Source organism: Dendrobates tinctorius, unplaced genomic scaffold (assembly GCF_039654945.1).
Source record: "Dendrobates tinctorius isolate UK_male_01 unplaced genomic scaffold, ASM3965494v1 ptg000170l, whole genome shotgun sequence".
Lineage (NCBI taxonomy): Eukaryota > Metazoa > Chordata > Amphibia > Anura > Dendrobatidae > Dendrobates > Dendrobates tinctorius.
The window spans coordinates 2,614,406-2,637,373 of record NW_027361837.1 but is presented as its reverse complement, the minus strand read 5'-3'; the positions used below and the strand labels follow the sequence as shown (position 1 = coordinate 2,637,373).

General features: G+C 46.0%; 1 protein-coding gene across 2 annotated transcripts in view; it reads right to left on the bottom strand.

The window, feature by feature from the left end:
* Positions 1-22,968, bottom strand: part of LOC141053741 (dipeptidase 2-like) — a 682,167-nt gene that overhangs the window by 87,607 nt on the left and 571,592 nt on the right. For both annotated transcript variants that reach the window (XM_073550795.1, XM_073550796.1), the window contains one exon: positions 19,729-19,813. In XM_073550795.1, the coding sequence (XP_073406896.1) occupies positions 19,729-19,813 (85 nt within the window). The remainder of the gene's footprint in view (positions 1-19,728; positions 19,814-22,968) is intronic.

The window sequence follows — 22,968 nt, the reverse complement described above, 5'->3', positions numbered from 1 at the left end:
AGCTTTAAACTAGAACAACATGGGCAGGGAAGCAAAAGACCAGAAAAAGCCATACACCTGACAAATGCTATTGAGAACACTGCTATTAGAAGTGGAAAGGAAGAACAAAGACAAAAGAATCTAATTAATAAAAATATTGGAGAAAGAGAAACCAATCACAAACTAAAATGTTTCTATACTAATGCACAAAGCATGGGCAACAAACAAGGAGAATTGGAACTACTAACACAGGAAAAGAAATATGATGTCATTGGAATCACTGAAACTTGGTGGGACAATACACATGATTGGAATACAAGGCTAGAAAGATACAACTTATTTGCAAGAAACAGACTTGATAAACGAGGAGGAGGTGTCGCATTGTATGTTAGAAACGCGTATATCTGCACAGAGATTGAAGCTTCAGAGACTGGGAGTTCTGTGGAAACTGTTTGGGTAAGAATACAAGGACAGAACAATGGAAAGGACACCATTGTAGGCATTTACTACAGGCCACCTGTGCAAACTGAAGATATGGATGAACTCTTTATGCATCAAATGGCCAAGTTCTCCAAAAAATATGACATAGTGGTCATGGGAGATTTCAACTATCCAGACATTTGTTGGGAATCTCTCTCAGGCAAAACTAACAGGTCAAGGAAATTCTTATCCTCTCTTGCTGACAACTTTATCTTCCAAAAGGTAGGGGAGAAAACAAGGGGAACTGCTACCTTGGATCTAATCCTTATAAACAGGGAGGAAATGGTTGAGGAGGTAAAAGTGGCTGGGACCCTAGGAGGTAGCGACCATGCTATTTTAGAATTTTGGATAACTAGAGGAGGAAGACCTGTGAAGACTCAGACGTCAAGGTTAGATTTCAGAAAGGCAGATTTTAAGGGATTCAGAAAGAGAATTGGAGGGATCCAATGGCTGGATATCCTTAAAGACAAAAATGTCCAGGAAGGATGGGAAATCTTGAAAAATGAAATTCTCAAAGCACAATTGTTAACAATTCCGAAAAGAGGGAAGAATAGGAAGCATTTAAGGAAGCCAGGATGGATAAACACAGAACTTAAGCACATGTTAAAAAGGAAGAAAAAAATGTTTATAAAATGGAAAGAGGGAGGCATATCTAAGGAAGAATATAATGCTGTCTGCAGAACCTGCAGGGCACAAATCAGATTAGCTAAAGCTGACAATGAATTGAGGCTTGCAAGAGATGTCAAAAGCAATAATAAAGGATTTTGGGGATATGTCAAAAGTAAAAGAAAAGTCAAAGATGCTATAGGATTTTTACAGGATGAAAATGATGAAATGGTAAGACAGGATGTTGAGAAGGCCAAACTTTTAAATTCCTATTTTGCATCTGTTTTCTCTCAGAAAGGAAATGTAACATCAACTGTTCTTCACTGTCCTATTAAGGGAATAGAAGAATCCAGGATATCTATAAACAGAAAGATTGTGAGGAAACACTTAACTAACCTAAATGAATTCAAGTCTCCAGGTCCAGATGAATTACACCCCAGAGTACTGAAGGAGATAGCAGAAGAAATTTTTGAACCCCTCTCCATAATCTTTGAAAATTCTTGGAGAACAGGAGAAGTCCCAGAAGACTGGAGAAGAGCAAATGTTGTTCCTATCTTCAAAAAGGGGAAGAAGGTGGACCCAGGCAACTATAGGCCGGTGAGTCTGACTTCTATACCAGGAAAGATCTTTGAACAAATTATTAAACAAATTATCTTTATCAACGATTTAGATGAAGGAATTGAGGGTAAACTGATTAAATTTGCTGATGTCACAAAGCTAGGAGGGATAGCTAATACTAGAGAAGAGAGAGAGGATTCAAAAAGATATAAATAAACTGGAGAAGTGGGCAGCAACTAACAGAATGGTTTTTAACAGGGAAAAATGCAAAGTACTACATCTGGGCAATAAAAATGAAAAGAGCATATACAGAATGGGAGGAATAGGCCTAAGCAACAGCACATGTGAAAAAGACTTGGGTATACTAATAGATCACAGACTGAATATGAGTCAACAGTGTGATGCAGCAGCAAAAAAGGCAAATGCAATTCTAGGATGTATTAACAGAAGCATACAGTCTAGATCACGTGAAGTCATTATTTCCCTCTACTCCTCTTTGGTCAGACCTCATCTGGAATATTGTGTCCAGTTTTGGGCACCACATTTTAAAAAAGACATCAACAAACTGGAGCAAGTTCAGAAAAGGGCAACCAGAATTGTGACCGGTCTGCAAACCCTGTCTTATGAGGAAAGGTTGCAGGATTTGGGATTGTTTAGTTTGCAAAAGAGAAGACTGAGAGGAGACTTAATAGCTGTCTACAAATATCTAAAAGGCTGTCACATTGTAGAAGGATCAACTTTATTCTCATTTGCACAAGGAAAGACTAGAAGCAATGGGATGAAACTGAATGGGAGGAGACACAGATTAGATATTAGAAAAAACTTTTTGACAGTTAGAGTGATCAATGAGTGGAACAAGCTGCCACGAGAAGTGGTGAGATCTCCTTCAATGGAAGTCTTCAAACAGAGGCTGGACAGACATCTGACTGGGATGATTTAGCGAATCCTGCTTTGAGCAGGGGGTTGGACCAGATGGCCCAGGAGGTCCCTTCCAACTCTACAATTCTATGATTCTATGATTCTTCCTCAGAGCTGCTCCCACCACCTTCCTGTTCCTCACGCCATGATGGGTCAAGTACCTCATCATCTACACTCCCCTCTTCAAACACCTGCTTCTCCTGGGTAGTCTCGCCAGCACCGTACGCACCAGAAAGTGGCACCTGAGTCTCGTCATCATCTGATGCATACTGAGGTGTGCTGACCATAGGCACTGGCCCACCCGCCTCTTCAGATTCAGAGGGGCAAAGAAGTTGCGCATCACTGCATACTCCCTCTTCTTAACATTCTTGAATGCTGCTTGGCTGGCCCCCTCTTTCCAAGCCAACAGATTCAGAGAACAGAAGTAGAGACTGTGATGCTCCTGTCCAGGGCTCTCTGACTGCCTGGGCACTTTGGCAGGTGGTGAAGAGACAGATGGTTGCTCTTCAGTGCTCTGGCCCTGAGAGGACATGGAAGTCATTGAAGTTGATGCGTTAGCTGCCATCCATCCGACAACGGCTTCAATTTGTTCCTCCCGCAGCAGTGGGGTACGGCGAGGTCCTACAAAGCTACGCATAAAGGACTGTTGCCTGCTAAAACTGAGGGATGCTGACTCACTGGTGCCCACAGCAGGCACAGAATCCCCATGTCCTCTCCCTGCAGAATCCCCACGTCCTCTCCCTGCAGAATCCCCACGTCCTCTCTCTGCTGAAACTCCACGCCCACGTGCCTTACTCCCTGCCTTCTTCATCTTGGTAGACTGATAAAGATAGGCAGAAAAGTACAAAGGGGGGGCTTAGTGTACTTATTCCTGAACAGCTGGTAACAGGTATAAGAAACACTAATTTTATGAAGTGTGTGTGTGGACTACACTTTAATATGAGCTAATGTGGCCTACACAACTGTCAAATGGAGTGTTTGGTGAACTTTATTTTGTTTTTTTTTTCAAAAAAACTAAAAGGATGTGACCAATGATTTGAAAGTGATAGTATCACAAACTTTTTGGAGCTATTACAATGCAGGAAGGTAACCTACAATGCAGAAGATGAGGCTCCAAAAAATAGGGTAATACTAATCTGGCTGCGGCTGAAGGACACAAGCCAGAAAAAAGGCTCCTCTCTCTACTCCTATATAGTGTTTGCAACCAACCAATGTAGATGGATACGGATGGATGCACACTAATAAGAGAATGAAAAATGAGCTGCAATAAAAGCATAATACGTGTGAGGCAGTGGCGCACGCTGAGCGGCCTACAACCAGACGTAGCTGCAGGACACCCTACTCAGCATGAGCTGCACTCACACACAGAGACCTCTCAGACAGCCGTGAACAGTGCAGCAAACTGGGCATTAGCACTGAAAGGCTGCAGCGAGTCTCCGCTGTCTACTCCTATAGTGTTTGCATCCAACGTATATGGATACGGATGGATGCACACTAATAGGAGAATGAAAAATGAGCAGCAAAAAAAGAAAAATATGTATGAGGCAGTGACACACGCTGAGCGGCCTACAACCAGATGTGGCTGCAGGACACACTACTCAGCGTGAGCTGCACTCACACAGACCTTGCAGACAGCTGTGAACACTGCTGCAAGGCAAAAAAAAAGCTACAGTGGTGGATTATGTAGCCTGGGTAAAGCACACTATGATTGTGAAAATCGCTATCTCTAACTGTCCCTCACAGTCTTGAACAGCAGCCTGTCCCTAACTGAATTCACAGCAGAGTGAACCAGAAATGGCGGCGGCGGCTTTTATAGTGCATCATGACATCATTTCAGCAGCCAATCACAGCCATGCCATTACTTAACATGCCTACATGCCTAACAGGATGTGCCTACACTTCTAAGTATTGTCATTGGCTGAATCAAATCAAACTGGCTCATAGCATTTTTGTGAACTTCCGATTCCGGTATTCGATATGCTAAAAGTATCCGAACTCAGTATCGGAATTCCGATACTGTGAATATCGACCGATACCCGATACTTGCGGTATCGGAATGCTCAACACTAGTCATGATACTTTATCCAAGAGAAAGAGTAATATGTATTATTTAAACAATTAGAACCAAGATTTCCCAGCAAAATATCCAATTGCATGCATCAGCTTGCCATCGTTTTCCAAGGTAAGTAATGCTGACACCTCTGGCCTTCTATATAACATAATACAAAACAGTTCACCTTCTTCTATTTCTCTGTGGTCCAGTTCTGAAGTCCCAATGACCAATGACGGTCCTTTCAACGGTGGACAAGGAACAGTATTGGCACTCTGACTGGCCTGGAGTTGCTCAGTTTTATAAGCTGAAGTACCCTGTGTTCACTTTCCCCTCATAGCCTTTAACTTTTTCAGAAATGTCAGCTTCAATAGCCATTCTGTGGGAATTGAGTAGACAACACTGAGCTTTCAGCTAGCCACTGCATACTGGTAATACTAAAACAAGATCTACTGTTTGGAGGATGCTCTAATCCAGTTATCACGCTCTGACAAGTCATGCCATGTCAAAGCTGCTTTAATTTTTATACTTGCCCATTTTTACTGTTTCCAACACATCAACTTCAACAGCTGCCTTATCACTTCCTGCCTAATTTAACAGACAACCTGAGAGATGTCATTATCACAAGGTAATCAATATGCAAGTAACCTCTTCAGAGAGCAAGAGCAGAGGAACTCTAGTGCCACCTATTGTAAGTATCAATCCTAAAAGTCAATATACAGGGTGGGCCAACTGGGTAGGCTGACTTCAAAATGGCTGCCATGGTCACCACCACCACCCATCTTGAAAAGTTTTCCCCCTCCCATATACTAATGTGCCACAAACAGGAAGTTGATATCACCAACCATTCCCATTTAAATTAAGTGTATCCAAATAAATGGCCCACCCAGGTCTAACCTTATAAATGGCCCGCCCTGTAGATACTTTAAAGTGCTTAGCCAAGTGACTTAGTATAAGAAGACAATCCAGAAATTCCATTTGTAGACAAGTGTTTCAGGGTGATTGCCCCTCATCAGTGCAATGATGGAGAACTGGTTTGGTTGGGTGAAAGGCTTCCAAAAGGGAGCCTAACGGAAAAGCACCCAGAAACACATGCCTTCAAATGAAATTTCTGGTTTGGCTGCTTTTCCTAAGTCATATGGCAAGGCCCTTTAAAGGGTCAATATTGAATTTTAAGATTACTACTTCCAATAGAAGGCCTGGAATTCCAGTCTTCCTCTTTTGTGAAAATGCTACTTGCATATTCAAATTCTAGGACAGGATTTTACGGTGTCGGTGTGAGAAAGAGCGGTCATGTGACCGCAAGTATGCAATATACATACTTCCGGCCACATTCCAACTAGACGTGCAAATTTTCACTCATTTTTAGAGTTGAGCGACTTTTGTTTTTTTAGGGTCGAGTTTCGTTTCGTGAAACCCGACTTTTCCAAAAGTCGGGTCGAGCAAGATCGGCCGATTATAGGGAAAAGTCGGGGTCGTCCCGAAACACGAAACCCAATGTAAGTCAATGGGGAATAAAAGTCGGCAGTGAGAGGAGGACAGGAAACACACCTACAGTGCTCATTTGAATGCCAAAAGCATCAATTCTTCTTACTTAAGCTTGTCAACCTTAATTAACTTCATAATACAAGTTACGCACTGAAAAATGGGGGTTATTTGGCTAAAGTTGTGGGGGGTAGGGCTGGCTCCAGGTTTTCATGTGCCCTGGGCGAAAGAGCGCCCCTTTAACACATACCACAACTCATCATGCTCCGATACGGCAGAGAAATAGCGGTATAGTACAATGAAAAATACTTCACTTTTTACATCTCATGACGAGGCCCATCTATTTCTCCATACAGAATCATTGGTCCCATATAATGTTTGAAACAGTATATGATGAGCTCCACATAATGCTACAGTATATGTTGGTCCCCATGGATGAAGCTCCACTGTCTTATGGGCCCAAATAATGCTCCAAACATAATGGGCCCCATTTCTAATGCTCTAGTGTATAATGAGCCCTGTAAATGCTGCTCCAGTGTCTGATGTCCACCTTTGGAATGTTCCAGTGTATGGTGGGCCCCATCTATCATTCTCCAGAGTATAGTGCTCCCCAAAAATTGCTGTCCCAACATTGAAAACAATCAAATAAGTCTCCTCGCTAGGGAATCCCTGCACTAGTCTGGACTCCTCCTCGTCCCCATCTTCCATCTCACTGCACAGTATTTCAACCTTGCAAGTGCTGTGATACTGAGCAAGCAGGGGGGGCCCACTCGTTGGCGACGGCACTGGCACAGGGCCCCTGATAGTACGGTGGTGTGTCTGATGGCGGGTGGGCCGAACCTGCACTTTCATCTGCAGCTTCCTCTTTGTCACCGTGTAAGATGGAACTGTATATGGGAAGGGTAACCTGAGTTTCATCAGGGTCAGATTCAGGCCGTGTAGCGTGCGAGGGGAATGTAGTGGTCTGGGTCAATGTACCAGCAGATTCATCGAGCAGTGGCTGGGCATCAGTGCCCTTGTGTCGCCCCCAGGAGTACGGTCGCCACAGTGGCATTACCTTCCTCCTAGGGAGTGTGATGTCATGCTTGGGAGCAACGAAGGATCTCTCTAGCAGGTTAACCGATTGGGCGGCGTTATTCCCACGAGTCATGACCCTCCAAACAGCGTTCATGAAGGCAAAGTGTTTGCTTTACGTGGTCAATATGGTTGCAAAGCTGAACCTTAAAGGAATGTCCAGAAGGGCACCACCAGGAGTGGAGCCTACGGTTAAATTCGACTCCACCTGGGAAACCTCAACCATGCCAGCTACAGAAAAGATGCACACATTGCAAGCTTAATTCCGTTAACGAACGAGACTCCGCCATGCCCCGCGGTCCGAGTCCGGCTTACTAGAGGGACACGTGAGGCTCTGGCACATGAGATTGGCCAATAACTGGTGTGTCATGCCCTTACATGTCCGTGGCTGCATGTGCGCTACACTGAAAAGGCCAGCGTTTGTCGCTTACAGGTGCAGATAACCCACTGAACAACGTTAGTGATGGGGATCACTGATTACAATTATTACCCGCGAACGATGATTTCCCAGTAAGTGCAGGTCAACCGCAGTTCCGGAATTAGGCCTAACCGTCATTCCTGAAAAAATGAAAAACTTACGTGTGCAAACCACAGGTGCTGTAGCTTGCTTAACAGCTCGCCAGCCGTTCTCACGCCTAGTATGGATTACACGTGATTGCACAAAGGTGAGAAAGGGTACCGTATCCCCGGATAACATGTATGGATAGCGTACACATTCAAAATATATGTCTATACATCAGGAGGCAGGCTCAGATGGTGTTAGGCCCAGTATGGCTTGCATGTTATTGCACAAAGGTGAGAAAGGGTACCGTATCCCCGGATAACATGTATGGATAGCGTACACATTCAAAAGATATGTCTATACATCAGGAGGCAGGCTCAGACGGTGTTAGGCCCAGTATGGCTTGCACGTGATTGCACAAAGGTGAGAAAGGGTACCGTATCCACGGATAACATGTATGGATAGCGTACACATTCAAAAGATATGTCTATACATCAGGAGGCAGGCTCAGACGGTGTTAGGCCCAGTATGGCTTGCACGTGATTGCACAAAGGTGAGAAAGGGTACCGTATCCACGGATAACATGTATGGATAGCGTACACATTCAAAAGATATGTCTATACATCAGGAGGCAGGCTCAGACGGTGTTAGGCCCAGTATGGCTTGCACGTGATTGCACAAAGGTGAGAAAGGGTACCGTATCCACGGATAACATGTATGGATAGCGTACACATTCAAAATATATGTCTATACATCAGGAGGCAGGCTCAGACGGTGTCAGGCACAGTATGGATTTGACGGCCCAGACTACACAGCGGAGGAGCAGGGAGAGGTAAAGATTGCAAATGCTGGGGCCCTGCCCAAGCAAGGGGGGCCCACTCGTGGGCATCGGTACTGGCACTGGGCCCCTCATAGTACAGCGGTGTGTCTGACGGCGGGTGTGCACCACCACCATCAGAGACACTTGATTGCACTATGAGGGCAACGGCACTCGCACGGTGTCGTGCGCTAGGTGGTGACCCCGGCCATGGGGGGGGGGCAGCACAGATAGGGAGTTTTAGAAAGTGGCATATGTTGATGTTGGACATTCAGCTGATGCAAAAGACGAAATACGTCAAGTCCCAGGAAGAGGTGGACCAAAGCAAGCCATTTTTCTGTCACCCTATGTGTCATCAGGGGAAGGTGGGACAAAATCCTTGGAAACCCATGCATGGTTCATTTTAGTGAAGGTTAGATCATCCACATTTTGGGTTGACAGACGGGTCCTTTTTTCTGTCAGGATTGATCCAGCTGCACTGAAGACTCTTTCCGATAGCACACTTGCAGCTGGGCAAGCGAGCTCCTGTAAGGCATATTGTGCCAATTCAGGCCAGGTGTCCAGTTTAGCGTCCCAATAGTCAAAGGGGAATTACCTGTGTGGGAGAACATCGATATGGGAAGAAAAGTAGTTTGTAACCATAGTTGACAACTGCTGTCTCCTGTCACTTTCCATCGATGCTGTATTACCAGTTGTGTGAGCGGTACTTGAAAAATCAGTCCACAACATTGTCATGAAACCCCTGTCTCCAACGCCACTTCTGCTGTGTGCACCATGAACACCTCTGCCAAGCTGCCCCCGGCCCGTACGGCTCATGTGAGAACCATCACCGCTGCTGTGTGCTGGGAATGCCTCAAGCAACCGATTTACCAGAGTTGCTTGTTTATTAGCCAATATTAGGTCAAGGTTCTCCTGTGGCATGATGTTTTGTAATTTGCCTTTATAGCGTGGATCCAGGATGCTGGCCAACCAGTAGTCGTCATCGTTCATCATTTTGGCAATGCGGGGGTCCCTTTTTAGGATCCGCAAGGCATAATCTGACATGTGGGCCAATGTTCCCGGTGTCAATGATGCACTGCGAGTGCTGGTTGGAGGAGCACTTTCTGGCAAATCCACATCCCTCCAGTCACGCACAAACCCTGTACCAGACCTTGCCACGCCAACATTTTCACTTGCCCCACGAGATGCATCCTCCTCCCCTAAGTAATCATCCCCATCATCATCCTCCTCCTCCTCTTCTTCCTCCAACTCGTCCAGGAGAGGTCCCTGAGCAGACAATGGCTGAATGTCATCAAGGATTCCCTCCACCTCTTCCTCCTCGTCAACATTGGCTGCAGATGCCTGCTCCTTAAGGTGCGTCAAAGTTTGCATGAGCAGACGCATAAGTGGGATGCTCATGCTTAGGACGGCGTCGTCTGCGCTTACCAGCCGTGTGCATTCCTCAAAACACTGAAGGACTTTACAGAGGTCTTTCAGCTTCGACCACTGCACACCTGTCAACTCCATGTCTGCTCTCAAAGTGCCTGGCCGTGTATCCTCCCACAAATGCATTATGGCCTGCCTCTGCTCGCACAGCCGCTCCACCATGTGCAGGGTGGAGTTCCACCTTGTTGCAATGTCGATAATGAGGCGGTGGTTGGGAAGGTGGAGCAATCGCTGCAGCTTCTGCATACGAACGGAGTGTACAGGCGACCGGCGGATGTGCGCGCACAGTCTTCGCACCTTCTGGAGCAGGGCTGTTAACTCCGGATAATTTTTGAGGAAGCACTGCACCACCAGGTTCAAGGTGTGAGCCAAGCAAGGTATGTATGTGGCTGAGTTTTGAAAGGGCTATGGCTGCCACAAAATTACGGTCGTTATCACTAACTACCTTGCCTGCCTCAAGATGTACACTGCCCAGCCATGACTCAGTTTGTCGCTTCAAGTACTCGGCCAGCACCTCGGCGGTGTGTCTGTCGCCCAAACACATCATCTGCAACACAGCCTGCTGACGCTTTCCACTAGCTGCTCGATAGGGGGACACCTCGTGTGCAACAGTGGCAGCTGCAGATGGAGTGCTCGTACGACTGCGCTCTGTGGACGAGCTTTCGCTTCTGGAGGAGGAGGAGGGTCGAACGCCTACAGCCAACTGTTTCCTATACCGTGGGCTAGGCAGCACTGTCCCACCACCGCTGTCCCCTGTGGACCCTGCATCCACCACATTAACCCAGTGCGCAGTGATGGACACGTAACGGCCCTGGCCATGCCGACTGGACCATGCATCTGTTGTGAGGTGCACCTTTCCATTCACTGACTGCTTGAGTGCATGGACAATGCGGTCTTTTACATGATGGTGGAGGGCTGGGATGGCTTTGCGAGAGAAGAAGTGGCGACTGGGTAGGTCATAGCGTGGTACTGCATAGGCCATGAGTTCGCGGAAAGCTGCGCTTTCCACCAACCGATAGGGCATCATCTCAAACGAGATTAGTTTGGCAATGTGGGCGTTCAAACCCAGTGTACGCGGATGAGAGACTGAGTACTTTCTTGACCTACTCATAGTGTCTGGGAGGGTGAGCTGGACTTGAGAGCTGCATATGGTGGAAGTAGCGGTGGACAGGGCGGACTGAGAGAGGGTTGATGATGGTGATGGAGTTGGTGTTCTTTCTGATGGCCTAGATTCAGTATTTCATTGATATAACAGTGGGATTCCCTGACTGCTGTGGCCTTGCAACGACACCTCAACATTTGCTGCTGTGCTAACCGGTGGGCTTACAGTGGGGAAACAATGTAGCGTTGCTGACTACCTTCTTTGTGATCAGTTGCACATGTGGCACTTGAGGTTTGGTGTTGTGTCCACGCTTGCAAGTGCATGGTGGTTAAATGTCTAAGCATGCAACTGGTATTCAAATTTTTCAGATTTTTCCCTCGGCTAAAGGTCTTTGCGCACTTCTTACAGATAACCTTGGCCTGATCATGAGGATTTTGTACAAAAAAGTGCCACACTGCACTCTTCCTACTTTGGCAGACATTTTGCGGCCTAGCACGCTGTGATGTTTTGACCCTCTGGACAAGCTGTCCAGCAACTCTTTTGATTTTTGGAACCTGTCTTTGGAGAGCTCCGGGCCTGCCAGATAACAGCTGTTGCGATGTCGATGTCTGCTGTGGATGCTCCTCATCTGAGCTATTGGAAGCAGCACCCTCTTCCCCCAATGGATGCCAATCTGGGTCAACAACTGGGTCATCCATCACCTCCTCTTCAATGTCATGTGCACCTTCCTCTGTGTCACCGTGTATGGTGGTATAGTGTGCGGGAAGGGGCACCTGAGTCTCATCAGGGTCAGCATCTGGCTCTGTACACTGCGAGGACAATGTAGTGCTCTGAGTGAATGTACCAGCAGAATCATCTATCAGCGGCTGTGCATCAGTGCACTCCATGTCAGATTCATCTTGGCCTGGGTAATTCACCATTTCACTTGATAGTCCAGGCATGGTATGTGAAAACAGCTCCATGGAGTAATCAGTAGTATGGCCTGCGTCATCCTTCAATCTTGGTTGGGGTGAAGGACACAAGGAAAGGTGTGGTTCATGAACATGAGCCTCCAATGACGACTCAGTGCTTTTACTTTTTACAACTTCAGAAGAGGAGGCGATAGAGCTGGAGGCTGAGTCAGCAATGTAAGACAAAACTTTTTCCTGATGCTCTGGCTTTAAAAGCGGTTTGCCAACTCCTAGAAAACTAAGCCTTCGAAGCCTTATGGAGCCAGACGATGACGCAGGCTCAACACCTCCTGCATTCGGTCCTATTTTGCTTTTGCCACTACCATCAGATCCACCACCAACACCATCATTACCAGCTGCCAACCCCCGCCCAATTCCACGGCCTCTTCCACCAGCCTTCCTCATTTTTGGTAGAAATGTAGACAAAATCCAACAAACTATATAGTAATGTAAAACAAGGTACAAGGTGTCTATAGGACAGGGGAGATTTAGATTTTCTGCACACACTAGTGGACACTGGACACTTTTGGATTGTGTGAGGCCCACTGAATATCAGAGCACTATGTCACAGGCTCGATGGCACAGGTGTGAAAAAAGTGACTACAGGATAAGGGAGATTTTGAATTTCTGCAGACACTTGTGGACACTGGACACTTGGATTGTGTGAGGCCCACTGAATATCAGAGCGCTATGTCACAGGCTCGATGGCACAGGTGTGAAAAAAGTGACTACAGGATAAGGGAGATTTTGAATTTCTGCAGACACTTGTGGACACTGGACACTTTTGGATTGTGTGAGGCCCACTGAATATCAGAGCGCTATGTCACAGGCTCGATGGCACAGGTGTGAAAAAAGTGACTACAGGATAAGGAAGATTTTGAATTTCTGCAGACCCTTGTGGACACTGGACACTTGGATTGTGTGAGGCCCACTGAATATCAGAGCGCTATGTCACAGGCTCGATGCAACAGGTGTGAAAAAAGTGACTACAGGATAAGGGAGATTTTGAATTTCTGCAGACACTTGTGGACACTGGACACTTGGATTGTGTGAGGCCCACTGAATATCAGAGCGCTAAGTCACAGGCTCGATGGCACAGGTGTGAAAAGAGTGACTACAGGATAAGGGAGATTTTGAATTTCTGCAGACACTTGTGGACACTGGACACTTGGATTGTGTGAGGCCCACTGAATATCAGAGCGCTATGTCACAGGGTCGATGCAACAGGTGTGAAAAAAGTGACTACAGGATAAGGGAGATTTTGAATTTCTGCAGACACTTGTGGACACTGGACACTTGGATTGTGTGAGGCCCACTGAATATCAGAGCGCTAAGTCACAGGCTCGATGGCACAGGTGTGAAAAGAGTGACTACAGGATAAGGGAGATTTTGAATTTCTGCAGACACTTGTGGACACTGGACACTTTTGGAGTGTGTGAGGCCCACTGAATATCAGAGCGCTATGTCACAGGCTCGATGGCACAGGTGTGAAAAAAGTGACTACAGGATAAGGGAGATTTTGAATTTCTGCAGACACTTGTGGACACTGGACACTTTTGGATTGTGTGAGGCCCACTGAATATCAGAGCGCTATGTCACAGGCTCGATGGCACAGGTGTGAAAAAAGTGACTACAGGATAAGGGAGATTTTGAATTTCTGCAGACACTTTTGGACACTTTTGGATTGTGTGAGGCCCACTGAATATCAGAGCGCTATGTCACAGGCTCGATGGCACAGGTGTGAAAAAAGTGACTACAGGATAAGGGAGATTTTGAATTTCTGCAGACACTTGTGGACACTGGACACTTTTGGATTGTGTGAGGCCCACTGAATATCAGAGCGCTATGTCACAGGCTCGATGGCACAGGTGTGAAAAAAGTGACTACAGGATAAGGGAGATTTTGAATTTCTGCAGACACTTGTGGACACTGGACACTTTTGGATTGTGTGAGGCCCACTGAATATCAGAGCGCTATGTCACAGGCTCGATGGCACAGGTGTGAAAAAAGTGACTACAGGATAAGGGAGATTTTGAATTTCTGCAGACACTTGTGGACACTGGACACTTTTGGATTGTGTGAGGCCCACTGAATATCAGAGCGCTATGTCACAGGCTCGATTGCACAGGTGTGAAAAAAGTGACTACAGGATAAGGGAGATTTTGAATTTCTGCAGACACTTGTGGACACTGGACACTTTTGGATTGTGTGAGGCCCACTGAATATCAGAGCGCTATGTCACAGGCTCGATTGCACAGGTGTGAAAAAAGTGACTACAAGATAAGGGAGATTTTGAATTTCTGCAGACACTTGTGGACACTGGACACTTTTGGATTGTGTGAGGCCCACTGAATATCAGAGCGCTATGTCACAGGCTCGATGGCACAGGTGTGAAAAAAGTGACTACAGGATAAGGGAGATTTTGAATTTCTGCAGACACTTGTGGACACTGGACACTTTTGGATTGTGTGAGGCCCACTGAATATCAGAGCGCTATGTCACAGGCAGAAATTGGCTAGTGTATCACAAACTACAAGATGTATGTAGAATTGGGCAGAATAGGAATCTCCCTAGAGTGTAGGTCTGTAAGAACGGAACAAGTCCTCCACTTATCCTTCCACAGTGACACACAGATAGCTTCACTGTGGCTGTGATAACAGCCGTTACACGGTACTGTGTGAGGAGCGTACACCGCTGTATGGTGTGAAAAAATGAACGCTCAGTACCTCAGCAGGACAAAAAAAAAAATTGGGATTGCTTTTAAAAAAGCAGTTTGCAGAGCAGTGGGGAAACAGAAATGCAGCTGTCAGGAAGCCTTCGAAGGCAGCCTAACAACCAACCACAATCCACCACAATATAGCCTCCCCTTGCACTGCACAAACAGTGACTGGTGTGTTGTACAGGCAAAATCGCTAGCAGCAGAAGCAGTTTTTTTTTCTTCTTCCCTGCCTAATGCTCTCCCTACAGAATCAGCAACCTCTCCCTATGCTAAGATCGGCAGAAGTAAGATGGCGGTCGGCGTGCACTCCCTTTTATAACCCCTGTGACGCCCACCAAAGCAAGCCAATCACTTGCATGCCCTTCTGAAAGATGGTGGTGACCCCTGCCTATGTCATCATGTTGCCCACAGTGTCCGTGGATCCTGATTGGCTGAAAAAGAGCGCAAAACAAACTTTTGAAACGCGACTTTGGCGCGTAAGTCGCCGACCTCGTGGCCGACCTCATCCTAGGGTCGGGTTTCGTTTCATGAAACCCGACTTTGCCAAAAGTCGGCGACTTTTGAAATTTTTCGACCCGTTTCGCTCAACTCTACTCATTTTACTTGTACTGAGTGAGGCCGCACACATATAATTTAGCCACACACATACAATTTAGCCTTGATAGGCTAAATTATTGCTTTGCCCCCAACAATTTAGCCTATCGAGGCACAGAAAGGTTGTTTCCGGTTTGCCAACACAGGTGTTGGCGACTTTGGTAACAACAGTAAGTGCACTTACACCTATTTATATCTGGCATATGGCACTTTAAACCATCCTCCCCTGACGAAGCTACCATAAATAGCGATGGTTCCTGTTGCATTGGAGTAAGTACCTGGTGAGTATACGTCACTCTATCCATATACATGTTTTCATGTCCGCCAGGTCCGCCATGTCTGTTATGCCGCAAGTTGCCTGGAGCAGTGTGCACGCGCGCCTTACCTCATGGCTGCATGCTGTTGCTGGGTAACCATCCATCTCTGTCTGGTTCTGCAATCCGGTGTATTCCTGGAAACCCCTGATCATGTGACCTTTCCTATGTTCCAGCCCTGCTCTGGTTCTGCAATCTGCTGTATTCCTGGAAACCCCTGATCATGTGACCTTTCCTATGTTCCAGCCCTGCTCTGGTTCTTCAATCCGCTGTATTCCTGGAACTCCTGATCATGTGGCCTTCTCTATGGTTCTACCAAGGCTGTTCTAGCAATGCTCTCTATAATCCTGGAGGATCTGAACCCAAAGTCCCTCCCTGGTCCTGACCCGGAAGTACTGGTGCTATGGTGCTATATCAGACCACCCCTCCCTATGGTCAGAGCCTGAGTATCGTGTTGCTTCCCTGCATGGCTGCTTGGTCTGCTCGGTCGCTCCCTGTATTCTGGGCCCCTGCACTCTGCTCTGTAGTGCGTCTCTGCACACACTCTGTGCTTGTACTCTGCCTCTTGACTCGTTTCCATGTCTTGTGTTGTCTCTCGTGCCATGTTTGTTCTTGCCTTGCTTTGCCTTGTAGTACTTCCGCTGTTCTCTGCCTTTGCCTGTTTCGCCATGTCTGGTCTTTGCTATTCTGAGCCTTGTAGTACTTTTCTTGTTCCTTGTCTCTGCCTGGTTTTCCGCACTCTGCCCTTTGGTGCTCTCTTGCACATTTCCATGTCTAGTCTCAAGGCTCTGCCTTGACCCGGCTCTGGGCTTCAGCCGAAGCTCCGCTGCTAGACTCTGTCCTATCGTGCTCTCTTACACATTTCCACGCTAGTCTCAAGGTTCTTCCTTGACCCGGCTCTGGGCTTCGGCCTACGCTCCGCTGCTAGCTCTGTTCTTGCTCCGATTTGGCTCTGTGTTTCTGCCTATGTTCCGCTCCGTGTTCCGTATCCTGTCTTGCCTTGTTTCTCGCCTAGCCTTGCCTTGTTTCTCACTTCACCTTGCTTTGTTTCTCCGTGTGCCCTTTGCATGCGCCTGGCCTTCCTAGCCTCCTGCTTGTGCCTCAGCCGTGCCTGCCCTAGCCGTGCCTGCCTGCTTGTTCCTCAGCCGTGCTCGTCGGTCAGTGACAGCTGTGTCGCCTGCTATGCCCCAGTCGGGTTCGCTGGAGTCTTACCCGCCTGTTTGTGCTGCAGCCCATCCAGCTAGCCAGTGCCCCAGCCGTGCTCTCTGTGCTCCCTTGCACCTCACACTGTTTCTGCACTGTGCTCTTCGTGCTCTCTAAAGCACACGCAGGCCCTCGCCTGCTCCTTGGCATACCTCTCCATGCTTCTGTAAAAGTATGCACAGGTCTTGCCATCTACCCTGTCATGCCCTCTTGCACGCACAGGCCCTAACTCTGTTCTCGAACCCTGACCCTGGCATGCCCTCTGCACGCGCAGGACTCTGCCTTGAACCTGACCCTGGCGTGCCTCTCTGCACGCGCAGGACTCTGTCTCGAACTCTGACCCTGGCGTGTTCCTCTGCATGCGCAGGACTCTGCCCTGAACCTGACCCTGGCATGCCCCTTGGCATGCACAGGACTCTGCCTTGAACTCTGACCTTCGCGTGTCTGGATAAACGCACCTTGTTTGTATGTTGTACCTGTCCCTGGTGTGCCCTCCGCACATTCAGGCCTCCATCTTTGTACCTGTCCCTGGCGTGCCCACTGCACGCGCAGGCTTCTGTCCTTGAACCTGACCCTGGTGTGTCTCCTAGCACGCATCCTGCCTTGAACCCTGGCTAGCCTGCCAGATTCCTGAAACCTGTCGACCGTGGCCAGAGGTCCGGAACCAGATGACTGCGGCCTGATGTCCGGAGCCGATTTCCGCAGCCTGATGACTGGATCCTGTCGGTTGTTGCCAGTAGTCCACAGTACGATGCCATTGCACCCTGCCTTGGACCCTGGCGTGTCTTCTAGCACGCACCCTGTCTTGTACCCTGGTGTGTCTCCTAGCACGCACCTTGACTTGGACTCTAGCGTGTCCTAGCACGCATCCTTCCTAGGAACTCTGGTGTGACCCCTAACACGTACCCTGCCCTGGACCCTGGTATGTTTTCTAGCACGTTATGTCTGGAACATTTGGCGTCCCCTTGCACGCACCTTGCCGTGTTTCACTGTTTGTGCCCTGCACCTGATTCTCTATTTATGCCTTGCACCTGATTAAAGTGTGAAACCACGCTTGTTGAAGAACCCCTGTGACCTCGCTTTATGTTTCATATCCTGTTCGTTCTGTTGCCAGACACTCAATAGTGTCTCCCTGAGCCGGCCGTCTGGTCCAGCTGCCGTGGTGGCTCACCCCCTTGGTCTTGCCCCTGACACTCCCTGTACAGGGGGTGGGCTCTCACTAGGTCAGCTCGCGCTAGGTGGGTGGGTGCCACGGCCCAGAGGGTCCATTCAAAGAAGAAAAACGACTCAGCGTAAGCTGACCTCGTCACACGTTTCACTCACTATGTGGTGTGATTTCAGGCAGGGATTCTTAATATTTGTCTATTGATTTATGTCAATCATGCTGGCATTTGTATAAGCAGGAATTTTTTGTGTATATTTGTGGAATTTATTGTTTGACTGATTTTTGTCATACACATTAAATTTATAGTCATGTTAATTTATATTCTCTTCCTGCTTGGACAGCAATTATTGCTAGGCAGCATTTTGTGCAAAGGGCCATTATGTCATTATTTTTGCCTATGCATGCTATATGAATCCCTGTAATCCATTTGCTTTGATCTTGGTGTTTTTAGTGTTTTTAAACTTGTATGTGCACTTGTTTGTTACCAATAAAATCTTTTTCACATTGACATATAACCAGATGAGTGCACCATGATTTGTGCCTTTTTTTTCCTTTCTTTCATCTATCCTTGGTCATGGGCGCAAGGGTGGCATCCTGGTTAATTATCACATGGTTTATTTAGTGGTGCCCGCTGTCTGCCTTTTTGTTATACTTCATCATAAGAAATGGACTTTGTTTCCTTTGGACTGAAGAATTTAATGACTGTTTGCATGCTGGTTAGAGACTAAAGGCCCCTTTACATTTAGCGATGCACCAGCGACCCCGACAACGATACGGCCCGGTCAGGATTGCTGGTGCATCGCTAAATGGTCGCTAGTGAGCTGCCACACAGGCAGATCTCACAGCGATGCAGCAGCGATACAGCGGTCGTTACTTACCTTTCAGATGCGGCGATCCTGACGTCCTCCTGTCCGCGTCCACGCGTCGCTCGTCGGCGCCAGCAGGAAGCCCAGCAGGAAGCGCCCGACGAGAAATGGAGCTGCACGATCTCGCGCGATCAGCGATGGACAGCGGGGGAGCCGGTCGGAGGTAAGTATCATGCATACCGACATCGCTAGCGATATCGCTGCTGCGTCACCAAATCGGTGATGCTTTAGCGATACTGTTAGCGATATCGCTATGTGTAAAACCCCCTATAGAGCTCCATCTCGCAGCTACTTTTCTCACTCTATAAAACCTGGCCAGACCTTCTCATCTCCACCTGTGAAAGTTTACTTCCTGATGTTGGTGTGCTGAAGGTGGAGTACGCAATTGCTGTTGGAGAATGTCTGCTGTTTTTGGGTGTATGCTTTCTCCATTATCCTATTCCCATTTGGTTTGTACATTCCTATCACTTTCTTTATTCCTCTCTAACCATGGTGAGTGCTTTTGTATGTAAGTTGCTTTTTGTTTTCCCATTTTGTCTAACGTGTTTATACACTAACGTACGTGTCTGTCCCAGGCCTCCAGCGTGTAGGGGAGAGGACAGCTTAGGACATTAACAGGAGCATAGTCAGGTTGGAGACTCAGGCCTCTCTACCTTTAAGAGTACCCTCAGGACAGGAATAGTTAGGATCCCAGTTCCAGGGACATTTTGATGCCACCCTTCCTTACCGAAGACCATCACAGCGTGACAGATTGGTGCTTTTTATCAATGGGTGGGTTTTACAATTTGAAAAGAATAACAGAACCTCCTCTATATGTGTACAGAGAGTCTTCACAAAAATGTTAATAAACCAATACATCAGTTACATAAGATGTTTGTAATGTTTGGGGATGGCATGAAAGAGTTACGAAGAAATACAAACCAGCCAATGTAGATATGTTTGCGGTTTTGCTGCATGCAATGAACTCTGTGTGAAAATTCACCATTACCAATCCTCCATTCTTTTTCTGAAATCAATAACAAAAATAAACAACTTGAGTGAAATTAACTTAGAAAATGATCTGTTGTCAGTTCAGCATTAGCAACCATTTAGAAGCTTAAATAACTCCCAACTGATCTTTCAGTGACATAAGACATAGTAAATGTCTTATCTTGCCGAAGTATAGGCAGTTACTGCCAACATGTGGTCTTAATACATCAAGGATGATAGAAATTTAGTGACAGATGTTTTCTTTTCTTCTTTATATACATAAATTAAATCATTTTCTTTTTCTACTATAGAGATTGTATGCAGTACCATTTGCATGCTTGACTGTTTATCCCAAATATAGTTTATACATTTTCCTAGCTGAAACACAGAAGGTACTTTAATTACTGGTTCAGGACCCAACAAGAGGGGGGCACTGCTAGACCTAATATTAACCAACAGGCCAGACCGCATATCAAATGTAAGGGTTGAGGGTCACTTGGGTAATAGTGATCACAAATTAATAAGTTTTCATGTATCCTTTAATAAGATGTGTAGTAGAGGGGATACAAGGACACTAAACTTCAGGAAGGCAAATTTCCAACGGATGAGAGATGATCTTGGTGCAATTAACTGGGACGATATCCTGAGACATAAAAATACACAAAGAAAATGGGAGACGTTTATTAGCATCCTGAATAGGACCTGTGCACAATATATACCGTATGGGAATAAACATGCGAGAAATAGGAGGAAACCACTATGGCTAAATAGAGCTGTAAGGGGCGCAATAAGAGATAAAAATAAAGCATTTAGAGAATTAAAGCAAGTAGGTAGTGAAGAGGCATTAAATAAATACAGAAGATTAAATAAATTCTGTAAAAAGCAAATCAAGACAGCAAAGATTGAGACAGAGAGACTCATTGCCAGAGAAAGTAAAAATAATCCCAAAATATTCTTTAACTACATAAATAGTAAGAAGCTAAAAAATGATAGTGTTGGTCCCCTTAAAAATAGTCTGGGTGAAATGGTGGATGAGGATGAGGAAAAAGCCAATATGCTAAATGACTTTTTTTCAACAGTATTTACACAAGAAAATCCCATGACGGATAACATGATCAGGGATAAAAAATTCTCCATTAAATGTCACCTGCTTAACCCAGCAGGAAGTACGGCGGCGTCTACAAATCACTAAAATTGACAAATCCCCGGGCCCAGATGGGATACACCCCCGAGTACTGCAGGAATTAAGCACAGTCATAGATAGACCACTATTTTTAATCTTAAAAGATTCCATAATAACAGGGTCTGTACCACAGGACTGGCGTATAGCAAATGTGGTGCCAATATTCAAAAAGGGGACAAAAACTGAACTTGGAAATTATAGGCCAGTAAGTTTAACCTCAACTGTGGGTAAAATCCTGGAGGGTTTTCTAAGAGATACTATACTGGAGTATCTGGAGAAGAATAACCTTATGACCCAATATCAACATGGGTTTACAAGAGACCGTTCCTGTCAGACTAATCTGATAAGCTTTTATGAAGAGGTAAGTTCCGGACTGGACCAAGGGAATGCAGTGGACGTGGTGTACATGGACTTTTCAAAAGCTTTTGATACGGTGCCACACAAAAGGTTGATACATAAAATGAGAACAATGGGGATAGGGGAAAATATGTGTAGGTGGGTTAAGAGCTGGCTCAGGGATAGGAAACAAAGGGTGGTTATTAATGGAGCACACTCGGACTGGGTCACGGTTAGCAGTGGGGTACCACAGGGGTCAGTTTTGGGCCCGCTTCTTTTTAACATATTTATTAATGACCTTGTAGGGGGCATAGAGAGTAGAATTTCAATATTTTCAGATGACACTAAACTCTGCAGGGTAATTAATACAGAGGAGGACAATTTTATATTACAGGAGGATTTATGTAAACTAGAAGCTTGGGCTGATAAATGGCAAATGAGCTTTAATGGGGATAAATGTAAGGTCATGCACTTGGGTAGAACGAACAAGTTGTATAATTATGTGCTTAATTGTAAAACACTGGGCAAAACAGTCACTGAAAAAGACCTGGGTGTATGGATGGACGACAAACTCACATTTAGTGGCCAGAGTCAAGCAGCTGCTGCAAAGGCAAATAAAATAATGGGATGCATTAAAAGAGGCATAGATGCTCATGAGGAGAACATAATTTTACCTCTATATAAGTCACTAGTGCGACCACACTTAGAATACTTTGTACAGTTCTGGTCTCCGGTGTATAAGAAAGACATAGCTGAACTGGAGCGGGTGCAGAGAAGAGCGACCAAGGTTATTAGGGAACTAGGGGGTCTGCAATACCAAGACAGGTTATTACACTTGGGGTTATTTAGTTTGGAGAATCGAAGGCTTAGGGGTGATCTTATTACAATGTATAAATATATGTGTGGACAATACAAAGACCTTTCTAATGATCTTTTTACTCTTAGACCTGTGACGGGGACAAGGGGGCATCCTCTACGTATGGAGGAAAGAAGGTTTAAGCATACTCACAGACGCGGATTCTTTCCTGTAAGAGCAGTGAGACTATGGAACTCTCTGCCATATGATGTTGTAATGAGTGATTCACTACTAAAATTTAAGAAGGGACTGGATGCCTTTCTTGAAAAGTATAATATTACAGGGTATATATACTAGTCTCCTTAATATTGCGTTGATCCAGGGAGCTAGTCTGATTGCCGTATGTGGAGTCGGGAAGGAATTTTTTTCCCCAATGTGAAGCTTACTGTTGCCACATGGGTTTTTTTTGCCTTCCTCTGGATCAACATGTTAGGGCAAGTTAGGATAGGATATGGGTTGAACTAGATGGACTTAAAGTCTCCCTTCAACCTTAATAACTATGTTACTATGTTACTATGTTACTATGTTACATTCTTCCAATATGTAGGATTTAGGGTTGTTAAAATCTTTAGGATGCCTCTCAATGTCTCAGTTTCTTCTTTTACGTAAACATAATGCTTGTAATACAGCTAGCAAAAGAATTGTAAGACATTGACTATCATCTCAGGTTGCATTGGATGTAATTAAGGTTGCCAACTTCTTTGTCACGATTTTTCCAAATGCTTGAATCAAACGTCATGAAAGGCCTAACATTTTCTAGAGACACATAAGCTACTGCTTTATAAAGCCCACATCTATAGCGGACCCTCAATACACT